The 11,640-nt window shown below is 45.0% G+C and overlaps 1 protein-coding gene across 1 annotated transcript in view; it reads right to left on the bottom strand.

Moving 5' to 3' along the window:
• Positions 1-2,246: 2,246 nt before the first annotated feature.
• STK11IP (serine/threonine kinase 11 interacting protein) overlaps positions 2,247-11,640 on the bottom strand; it is a 37,606-nt gene continuing 28,212 nt past the window's right edge. The window contains exons 16-25 of the mRNA XM_066631501.1: positions 11,413-11,523; positions 10,672-10,846; positions 9,345-9,776; positions 7,275-7,387; positions 5,724-5,821; positions 5,143-5,321; positions 4,029-4,113; positions 3,757-3,842; positions 3,430-3,659; positions 2,247-3,104 (exon numbers count right to left, since the gene is read on the bottom strand). Of these exons, the coding sequence (XP_066487598.1) occupies positions 2,964-3,104; positions 3,430-3,659; positions 3,757-3,842; positions 4,029-4,113; positions 5,143-5,321; positions 5,724-5,821; positions 7,275-7,387; positions 9,345-9,776; positions 10,672-10,846; positions 11,413-11,523 (1,650 nt within the window). The 3' untranslated portion in view covers positions 2,247-2,963. The remainder of the gene's footprint in view (positions 3,105-3,429; positions 3,660-3,756; positions 3,843-4,028; positions 4,114-5,142; positions 5,322-5,723; positions 5,822-7,274; positions 7,388-9,344; positions 9,777-10,671; positions 10,847-11,412; positions 11,524-11,640) is intronic.

The following is an 11,640-nucleotide window of genomic DNA, read 5'->3' as shown; positions in this document are numbered from 1 at the left end:
GGCAGATGGCCTCACACTCCAAAGGAGTCTGTCCACATCCTCAGGCTGAACAAGCTGAAAAGAATCCCACAACACTGGACAAGCAGTTGCCAAGGGGACATCGTCAGACATTGTCAATGTGGCATCCAAGTTGTGACGAATATGAACAATTTTATCTGCAAAATGTGCAAAAACACATCACAGCGACTGACCGTGTATTCCTCCTGGTCTACTGGAGGGGCCTGATGGAGGAGGCCCCGGACCACACGGGATAGCTCTGTCAGCAGACGCAATGGTAGCAGAGAAGAACAATCTCTTTGCTGCTACCACCGCCACGGAATAGGCTCTATAATGAGCTCTACTCCATGTCCGATCGGATTCAACCCAAGTTTTCTGCCACTGTCACTCTAGATGCCTGCCCTGCCACTTCATCATTCGCAACTCCTCAGTGAACCAAGGAGCCGCTCCGAGTCTGCAATGTGGCAGAGGTCACTCCGGGGCAATCTCATCCACTGCCCTGGTCATTTCCCCACTCCAGAGGTCAACCAGGGCCTCAGATGAGACCCAGTCTTGGCAGTGGGGAAATCCCCCAGAGCCCTCAGGAAACCTTCAGGATCCATTAGCCTCTGGCCGGTAATGGGGTTGGACTATAGAAAACAGTCCCCCGCCTCTGCGGAGGTAGGAAGTCGCAACAAGCCTAAACCTATCAGGAAGTGATCTGTCCATGACAACATGGCTTTTGGCTTTATAGTGCTGCCTCAGAACAATTCCTGGTAATTTGTTTTCAAAGAATTTCACACACCCCTCAGTTTAAACACCCCCCGCAACTTATCTGAGAGTCATAGTAAATTCCATGCTTTTTGGCTCAAAACCTGCCCTTGATTTGTGAGATTGACAGTGTTTACATCCACAGACATAACTGAGTAGCTCTTTTCTCCACTGCTGTTTGTTGAGTTTCCACTCCAGGTGGGTGGGAATAGAAGCAGCCAGTGTTTTTGGACTCCCCCACCCACTGAGGTGGTTTATATACCAATCCCCCCTCCACCTGTGCTGCTAATTAGGCCACATACTTTTGTGCTAACCTGTTTTATTAACTTCAAATTGCAGTAAGGAAAAAAATGCCCTGTATAACATCCCCCACTTTCCCCTCGCCAATAACTTTCTTTCTGCATGAGGAGGAAACAGGAATACCTAGGAAAGGCTATGAGAAACACTAAAAGCAAGAAAGATTTCATCTGTGTACTGTCAGAATTGTTCACAGTAAGAGCATGTGTAGAGGCTCCCACTTCAACCCTCCCAGGGACAATGTCATGGAAACAACCACAAGAAGAGTATAACTGTTAGTATTAGATTTATGATTCATAAGGCTCAGAGAATTTCAGAAAACTGCGACCCTCAGAAAAAAGGAACTAAGAGAGACAATATGTGGCAACAGTCTTGCCAAATTAAGATGCTGTGAGATCAAGCTCCAAAATGACAATATCTGCACCCAGATCAAGAACCACTGCCAAATACAAAATACATCCAAGCATATGTTTCAGTGTGTTTCCTTCCCTTAAATCAAATCACTGGCCCCCCTCTTAGTAGACAGTATAAATTAGAAGCCCTCTTATGTCTGCAAATCATGATTAACTAAAGTTTGTCTCTATTCATGTGACACAGTTGTTTCATCTTTGAAAACACACACAGCTTCACCACTCCCCCCCCCCCCCAGGCCACTTTTACATAATTATTCCTTTGCGCCTAGTTTGTTGTAACCCTTAGCTGTATTACCTGGGCTGGCATAAGTTTGAAAGAAGTCATGTAATCCTATGGCAAAGCAATATTAATCCTGGTTCACAGACAACATGTATGAACTGGTGTTCCAGGAGAAAGATCAGAATCGTAGGCATGACTTGCCTCATCCTGAACAGGATTTGGTGTGTTTTTATGACAGAACATTTAACTTTCACTAAGAAACTGGTTGGGGGAGAAAGACAGGAATTTTGCACAGAAGAGAAACTTGACATATCAGAGAAAGCTAAACAAATTCTAGAAGATGGTTAGCAACCTGTAAGTTCCTACTTAAACTAGGGCCTACTTACTTAGAATATTTATGCATATTCACTAATATAGATGCATTAAAGAACAAATAGAATAAAACCCTGCTAGGGCAGAAGAGCGATTTTTTACATCAGTTTTAATAATAAGTTTCAGAAAAGAGTAGCAATGTTAGATGGGAAAAGCTTAATCAGAAAGTTAAATAATAATTACAGAAAGAACAGAGGTTTAGAATTATAACCACTTTTTTTTTTATTAAACACAGAAAATAAAAAGTTTCACAGTTAAAACTGATTTTGGTTTGTCTGCCCAGGAAAGACTATGGCTTCCAGCCATCCCATATCCTGAGTACCTCTGCATCCACAGAGAGTGAATATATGAGTGCTCCCAGACCCCTATCCCAGTAACTAAGGGCCTGTAAGGAAATCCCGGCATAGGGGCAGAGTCCAGCACCTGCAATTCCTGACCAGTCCACCAAGTGAGTCGCACATTCCTCAGCAAGGAATGATCTACACTGAGAGCACAAGGCATACAGAAGGTTTTGTACTTGAACCAATGCAGTCCAGAACCAAGTTTGGCTGCTGTGCATGCCCCGATTCAGCAGCTATAGTCCAAAAGAAAGTGACACGTGCACACAGAACTGCTGAGCTTGGCTTAGGAGACACCTCTAGTCCAATAAGAAGTAATCTGTGGGCAGACTGTGGCCGACACATCTCTTAAACAATAGGAGATTATTTATGGTCACCAAAGGGCCTTATACCATGTCTGTTGATCAGGCCAAGTCTCTGTGCTGTCAAAACAAAGAGGATGGATGCTCGTTGGACAGTTTTCAGGCATTGCAGCGAACTTCAAAATAGTGAAGTATAGCAGAGACTAGGAAGTGGCCCAAACACCATCCCGCAGACAAAAAGTGTTTCAGTCACTGTTCTTTCATTCTCTCTCATTCATTCCAGCACCTCAAGCACAGTCTTACGGAGAGCAATTGAAAACATCTCTTCCCAGGGCACACGTAGCCACTCCAACAGCTCAGACAGCAGATCTGGACATTCTGTGCGCAAATGCCAAGTGCTCTCCACCTTTAGAACCTGCAGCAAGAGAGAGGGGGTAGGGGCAGAATTCAAATTATTAAGGACTTGGCGCAAGCTGTGATAAACCTGTGGACTGAGTTCTACTTGCAGTTCTGGGGGTACTCCTAAAATGCTACCCAGTTATGCACATTGCTCAAGTGGAACTATACTCTCATCCATGAACCCAGAATGCTCCCTGCCTTTGCTATACCTAAGATAAGAAAAGTAAAGAGATGTAGCCATGCAACAGCACTCAGGTTTCCCTAGGGAGCAGTTACTTGGCCCCCTTCTATACAAGCATTTCAGCATCCCAGAATGCAGATTCATTTACACTGTTACTTACTTCATCATAAAGAAGCAGCTTGATATCACAGGGGGAGAAGCGGTAAAGCACAACACCACTAATGCTGCTGATTGGCTGATTCTCTTTCAGATGAAAGCTGTTCTTTGGCTGCTTCTCAGCTCCACATTCTGAGCCAGAGGAGGCTGGGGCTTTTTGCATCTGATGATCTTCTTCCACCAAGAAGAGGTTGCTACGGGTGCTGAGCAAGGTCACAGGAAAGGCAGAAGACCCTGAGAAACAGAAGTGGACAGGCTTCTCATGAAACAAAAGCCACACAACAGTCTTGCTGTGGTTGATGGAAGAACTGGAGGAAATGCACCCGCATACCTTGGATGAGGTAAGCCAAGAGATAGAAGAAGGGCCGGGCCAAGCCACCTACAGCATCTCTCATTAGGTCCTTTTCAAGCAATGGCCTAAGATGCAGGAACAAGTGAGAAAACAGGAGTAATCACCTTCATTTGCCACCACCAGCCCCATTCCAATTCATAATTCTCCTGCTAGCTTGAATCCAAGACTCCATGTCCCAATTTTGCCAGCATGAATTGCAGTTAAACTCTGCTGGACATGGATACTCTGTACAAGGCTAACAAGTCTCCTACCATAATGGATGCTGAGGGTTCATTTCCATTACAGTAATCTCTGGAGCTTTTCTTCTGCTTTTGGCTGGCAATTCTTGCACAAGATCTAGGTAAGACATTGACAAAAATAATTGTGCAACCAGTATACATCTTCCCTAGATAATTTTGTTGGACTGAGGAAGAAGCAACTATTGAAACAGTGTGCTGTGCCAATGAAGGATGGTATTCCTTCACTTTGGGGAAGCTACAGGATATATGGCAGCCAGGTTGGAGTGCAGCAGCTAGAGTATGACTCCAGCATTATCTAGGCACTGGCTTTCATACCAAAATAGTGGGTGCTCCCATGCTCTGTAGGACAATGTTGTGTGCTTTTAGCCTCTAGGCCAGTGTTTTTCAAACTGTGGGCCAGAACCCACTAGGTGGGTCACAAGCCCATTTCAGGTAGGTTTCACATTCATTTCAAATGTGCATTTTATTTTTAATCTATTAGACTTGATGCTTCCATGGTATGTGATTGCATTTGGGAAAATGTTACAGATCTGTACCTTTAAGAGGCTATGCTTTTGTATATGTATATGCTTTTTAACAATGATAGTCAGTGGGCTTACACCTGGGTAAGTGTGAATGGGGCTGCAACCTGTGGGATGTATTTCGGGATTTTTTTTTTTTTTAAACAGATCAAGAACTGCTTGGGAGGGTTCTTCTTAATTTTAAATACATTTTTAAACTTATTGTAAACCATTAATTTACTTAAATTGATTTGATTTTGTCATATGGGGGTGTTAAAAATTTTCCTGTTTGATCTAACTTCCAGCCATGACATGACTTCCAGGTTAATTACATTACTTCCATTGGATCCCAACAGATTGTCATTCTAACAACTGGGTCCTGGTTCTAAAAATTTTGAGGACCACTGCTCCAGTCAATAGACCTCTGAGCCCAAGAAGACTGCACTGCACTGCCCTGCCCACCAGCACTTGTTTGTAGCTTTAGTCTGGCTCATCTGTGACAGGAGGAAAGAAAATGAGCAGACGAGCGGTGGTTTGTATGAGAGCACCAATCATTTGCTCACCCCTTGAAGTTGACAAGAAAGCAGGAATATTTCACATAGTACCCAGCATATTAGCCCTCTTACGTGTCAGGCACTGCAGGAATCTTCTGCAGCGACTCTGGTTGCGAAGCAGTAGGGTGTATGAGGCACAGGCATTTGAAAACTCCACACGTAAACTCTGGTGGCACAGCCCCACCTCCAAGCAAGACAGGTCAGACAAGCAGTGACAGTCACTTTTCTTCAGCCAGTCCGATGGCTGCCCCCTAGCACAGACAAACATAACATCACATTATAGGTAGAGCTCAGACGGACGATCAGAATAGAGAATGCTTTGTCTGATGGAGGTTAGCACTGAAGAGGGATAAGATCAGCACCAGAAATGGGAGACCACGTTTTGCATTTATGAAAATGTCTAGAGCACAGTCCCCTGTGTGCATCTCCAGCTAAAGGTTCTCGGATAACAAGTGCTGCTGGAGGATGATTTCTGCACAAGACCACAAAAGAATACCAGTCGAAGGAGACTAGTATGTTAGATATGGTGGACAACATCTGATGTGATGTTGTAATGTATGTTAATGACTCTCCTTAATTACAACATAAAAGGACATGTCAAAGACAAGAAACAGCACCAAGGAGATCTGCTCCATCAGAACAGCGCTTCTTACCTGATCTCTCCCTTAATCTCCAACACATGGAGCTGGACATCTGAAATCACCAAGAGAGCCAGGAACTCCCCAGGCCGACCAGTCTTCACTATGGCTACCTAAGAAAGAGCAAAGCAGAATATATACTCCTTCCAAAGAGAGAGACTCTGAGAAGGTGAAAGAGGTGCAGCAGCACTCAGTGGCATCGCTAGGGAGTGCGGGCCGTACCAGTGGTGCGAGCTGACACGCAAGGGGGGGTGACACGCACTGGGGGAATGATGCGCTAAAATCAGTTTTAGGAGCAACCCCATCATGCCATATACTGATGGATGCAGAATTTCCTGCAGAATGCAATGCAAAAATCCAGAGTGAAATAGCTCCTTTCCTTCAAAAGTTATGGCCAAAAAACCAGAAAGAAAAAATGCAAGGAGCCCTATGGAAAGGGCAACCGAGCCATATCACACGTTTACTCGCAAGTAGGCGAACTTGCCTTAGTCCGTCAGAAAGGGCAGGCTGAGAAGAATCCAACACCACCAGAATGGTCCCTATCCAATGAATGCAGCCCCAAAAAAACACCCGAGAAGGAGGTCTCTCCCTCCCAGCTGCGAATGTACTGAGCCCTATGGAAAGCGGAACTAAGCCACATGGTCGTGTTTACTCACGAGAAGGCAGACATGCCTTGGCTTGTGATCAGGTCAGGCAAAGGGGAATGCGAGGACACCAGAATGGTCCCGATCTGATGGAACCTGAGAGCAACAAATGCTCCAGAAGGCAGCCTCCCCTCCGCCCCAAAAAAGGACAAAAAAAAAAGAGGTTTGAACTGGTAAGGGGAATGTTTTCTATTTTGCACTTGTAAAGCCAGATGGGTCTTTATCTTGATATGCTTGAAATAGAAGAACTTTAAACTGGGTACTGGGGAGGGCTGGAAATCTCACTGACTCTTTTTGCAGGGGAGGGGGGTGTTACTGCAGGCAGGCTACAGAGAAAATTCACTTGGTGGAACAGGGCTGGCTCCCCTTTATTTAATTATTTCTTTTATTTTAATTTATTTATAATTTTAATTTGCCTGATGATGTCACTTCTGGCCATGAACTCACTTCCAATGGGTCCTGGACAGATTGTCTTTCTAAAATGTGGGTCCCGGTGCTAAAAGTTTGAGAATTGCTGCAATAAGGTGTTAGTAAGTTGACACAGTGTTGTGTGTGTGACTCTACAAATTTTCAAAATCACTAAAATCAGAGTTTGGCAGAGTAATACCATCATGTTATATATCAATCAATGCATAATTTCATGCAGAATGCAATGAAACAAACCACATTGAAATATCTGTGTTCTAACAAAAAGGTACAGCCAAAAAACCAGTGGGGGTGGGACGATGGTACATCACCATGCCCACCACCTGGGATGTTGCCCCACCCACTGCATGGGGGTGACATGCAGGCCTCCCGCACGGGTTGACACAAATCCTAGTGACGCCACTGGCAGCACCCTTTTTAGAAGGCCTTAGTAAGTCCACAAATAGCCACAAAGATAACTGAAATTGTCAACCCTGTGAGAAACTGCTTTTCATACCTTGAGAAAGCACTTGAACTCTTCCGCCTCTTCAAAGACCTCCACATCCAAATAAAGCTTGAGTCGATGGTCCACAGAAGAGAAATCTCTCATGTCCAACATACTGCTTGTGGCTAGGACCGAGCAAGCAACAGGGTCAGTGAATGGCCATGGTGGAATGCAGACAATTGCCACTCTTTAACCTGCAATGGTTTAAGATTGCCTCTCTTAAGCCTGCTCCAAACAGATCCTTGGAGCCACTGGTGAGTCAGAGGGGAATCAAGTCCTTCAACTTTAGGCAAGACTATACATCATCATAGCTCATCTGACATAGTTTCCTAAAGAACAAGGGGGGGTAATTTAAATCGGTGCTATAGCCCCAGTATTTCCCCAACTTGAACCCCCCAAGTTACTAGTCACAGAAGGAGGAAAGACTGGTGCCTGTATTACAGCCAAAACTTGGGTAGAAGCAATTTGAGTCAGGGAAATTGGTTGGTGGCAAGAGATAAAGCTCCCCTTTGATCACCACAACCTTGACTCTCTTTGTCTTCTCTCCCTTCCTCTCACATCACTGCTTTTAAATTTCAGAGAGATAGATCACAGGAGCCCACCTTGGCACAGCTTGGCACTAAGAGAAGGCTTTTTTTGATATATATCGCCCTCTGCTGGTGCATGCATGCTTTCCAACTTTGTCCAGATCGAAAAGCAAAGCGGAATTCCCTTCCCATGTTATGCAGAGCCTCAGGATGCCTACTCATAAAGTCACGTATGCAGTGACAATGGATGCCAAAACTACATCAAAATTATGACCTATGAAAGTTGGCTCTATTAATAAAAAGCATTCACTCATGAGAGCACAGACTAGTGAAATGTAATTCGTTTTTAATTCCTTAGAAAACATGACTCTCTCACCCTCTCTCCTTCGCAGTATGTGCAAAAGTACTGCAAAGCGTGACTTCAGTACCTGAATCACACTACTCCATCAACTAAGGAGAGCATGTGTTATATTTTTAACAGGGTGTAGTGTTTTTAGCCCATATTCTGTTGACCTCCATTCTTCTATTTGCACCCTATAAACATACTCTCCTTGTTCTGAACTGGTACCTTGGTCTCCACTTTATTCTACATCTTACAGGCCTCTCTATTGCCATTTCTATTGCCCTGTTTTCTTCCTTCAGTCTTTATGCTCAGCTTCGACTCCAGGCTTCCAATCCCTATTCCTGCTCAGTGAACTTAGCAATAGCACACCAGGCATTCCCAGCAATTCTTCATCTAAGGGTTCCAATATATTACAGGGCAGCAAACTCAGGGGCTGCAACCCAACAGGCTTGCAATTCAACAGACCTGACAGGAATCTGCAGTCACTCTTGGCTCTCTAATGAGCATACTGGTGTGATGGATGTGTTTTGATTCATGAACATATGACATTTTTATATGTTCACCTATGTATTAATTGCCCCTTAGAAATCACAAATACAGGCACTTTGTGCAGCATGGTGTATTCATTCCAAAAGTCTGTGGAAAAAAGGCATCAACACCTTCCATCAAGTAATGCTGAATCCAGGAAGAACAGAACACACACATGCTGGGCTGCAGGTTTTCCCACAAAGAAAGGGGAATGGGACACAAAACAGGAAGTGCTGGGGATTCCCCCAGGGGTTGCAATTAACTTACTGCAGTCCCATTGTAAAGGGGCAAGTTAAAGCCATCTCTGTTTGGCACTACCAATGCACGTGCAGCCAGTATTAAGCATCTACAGCAGACATGTACACATCACCCAGCAAGCCCTTTGGCTTCATTCAAAGTGGCAATTCAGAATCATTAAAAGGCACTTAAAGTAATAACCATACAGTGCTCTCAGCTACCAGCAAGTGGGGCTGTTCTACTGATGCTGCAACACATGCTCCATTTACAGGAACAGCAGCTCTGGGCAGAGTTAAGAGGGGACATTATCACAGGTTCAAACCTCCACTGTTTCACTAGAAACACACTACTGTGTTGCAAGCTGAACACAGTTCAGCCCTGCCCATTGCCTCACACACCTTCCCATGCCAAGGCCCACAGCAGTAACTGTTGCCAGCCATTACTTACGGGGGCTAAGGTTCCAGTGCTCCTCATGTTCTGAGCTCAGGGACAACTGGGAGGGGGTAGGCCCACGAGAAGTTCCATAACGATAGCTTCCCATTAGGCTTCCTCCATTCGTGTCTGTATGGCTGAGGGAGGAATAGCGCCCCTTAGAGCTCAAATCCCTCTTGCTGGCATCAGCCCCTTCAGAACTGCGAGAACTGGAATGCAAAGCGCTGCCATGTTCACTGCTCAGCTCCTGTATCTGGGTGCTGGAGTTGGTTCCCGTTTCAGAATTATCATCTTCACCAATGTAGAACTTCCCTGACTCCACCTCTTGCTGGCCTTCATCAAGACAGTCCTGAGATGTGCTGGAGCCCTTCTCACAGGGCAGGATGATCACATGGTCACTGGAGCAGCTGGGGCAGATGATGGGCTCACCAGGGGCAGCAGAAGCAGCTGAAAAAGACAAGCATCTCAAAACCTGTTCACCACAATCATAGTTCAAATATCAGACTGTCCTCTCAGGCCCCATCCCCAAAGGTTCCAAATCCCTGGAGGAGGGGTTCTCAAACTTCTCAGGAGTAAATCTCCCCAGGTAAGTCTTTGTGGGGGCAGGGAAAAAGGTAGTGACACAATCCTCAAGATTGCACCACTGCAGGGGCAGGGGAGCTTTTTTCCCCCCAACACATCATACCTGCTGCCAGGGTCCAAGGGGTGCGGGGAGACCCACAGAGTGCTTTGCAGGGCTCCCTGCAGCTTATAAAAAGTGAAAGTTGCTATTGTGACCCACGGCTTTGCAACTGCAACCTGAAAGTGGGTCAAGATAGCAATTTTCACTTCCTACAAGCTGCAAGGAGCTCTGCAGAGTGCTCCACGAGGTACCCTCCAGAGTGTGTTGAAAAAAGACCCCCTGCAGCAGCACAATCTTGGGGTCTGCATTACCACCCTGCCCCTTCCCCTGCTCTGTCACGATGCCCCTGTTTGAGAACCATTGCCCTAAAGCTGCTACAAGCTATATACAACTACAAGTAATTTCCAATGGGAGGCTGCTCTAGCAATTTCAGACATCCCTTACCCTATTACAAAATGCCTAAAAAAAGGCATTAGCAAAGGTTTTCTTCTGTATTTTCACTTTCCTACTAATCCTCCTAAAGCCTTAAAGAGAGATCAACAACCCAGCTAAGAAGCTCACAATTCCCATTTTAAAGTTAGGGAGCAGAGGCTGAGAGACAGGTAGGTCACTTACCCAAGACTGGACACCAAGTCTTGACTTAAGAGACATTCCTAGGCATCAAACCCCATGGTCAAACTAACTCCTGCAGCCACAAGATTCTTACCCCATACTACCTACCTTGTTCAGGGAAAGCTGAAGTCTCTTTGACAGGGTCTGGACTCTCTCTCCTGAGCATCAGACAACCAGGAAATTCTTGCATACATTTTAGGCACTGGAGCTTTGGGTCTTCTGTCTGATCTCTGTTGCTCTTCCTGTTTTTTTCTAGGATGGGGGCCAACACTGTAAGCACATTCTGAGAAGAACAGCAAGAAGTGAACAAAATGCACAAAGAGCAAGAGGTCAGTAGGCATAGCTTATCACCGCAAGAGGCCTTCTCTGTGGTAGAACTATTAAGAGAACACACTCCTAACATACAAAATCTGTATTCAGGTAAAAACCTTTTTATTTGTCCCTGCTTCCTAGTGCATTTTTAAACCATCATATTTATATTGATCTGTTTTTATTATCACTGTATTTTGCTAATTTTGTTTTTAATTATTGCTGTTTCTACTGGTTTTTGTAAGCTGCTCTAGAGGCTTTGCATGAAGGGTGGAATACAAATATCAATAAATTCATGCAAGAGTGAATGTCAAGAACAGCTCCTTAGCCTTGCATACAACAGCCTTAGTACAACAGAGAAAGGAGTGTGGAGATGTAAGAGAGCCCAGTGTCTGAACAGTATTCTCTTTGGGACTCTGTTGTCTCCTCAGGAACAGGATAGTGAGTGTCACTCTCTTCCTTCATAATCTTGCCCAGCTAAGCCCCTTCATGAACACTCATCCCTTTCATTCCAGCACAACTTGTAACTCATTTCCTTACCTGTACGCATTGCTCAGGATGGTCATCCAATATGACATATTGACGCTTCTGGCGGTCCTTGCAGATGTAGCTGAAATACATTGTAAGGACAGGAAACACACGCTCCAGCTTCTGTGTGAAAGAGATGTGTTCCTGGTCAGGCACCAACATAGAGATGACTGGTTTAAAGCTAAGGAGCCCCTACAAGACTAGCAGTCACAGGAGGACTGCACATGCCAAAAAACAAAC

Source organism: Tiliqua scincoides, chromosome 1, assembly GCF_035046505.1.
Source record: "Tiliqua scincoides isolate rTilSci1 chromosome 1, rTilSci1.hap2, whole genome shotgun sequence".
Classification (NCBI taxonomy): Eukaryota; Metazoa; Chordata; class Lepidosauria; order Squamata; family Scincidae; genus Tiliqua; species Tiliqua scincoides.
Note: the sequence above shows the minus strand (reverse complement) of the source record. Positions and strands in the feature narration are given on the sequence as shown.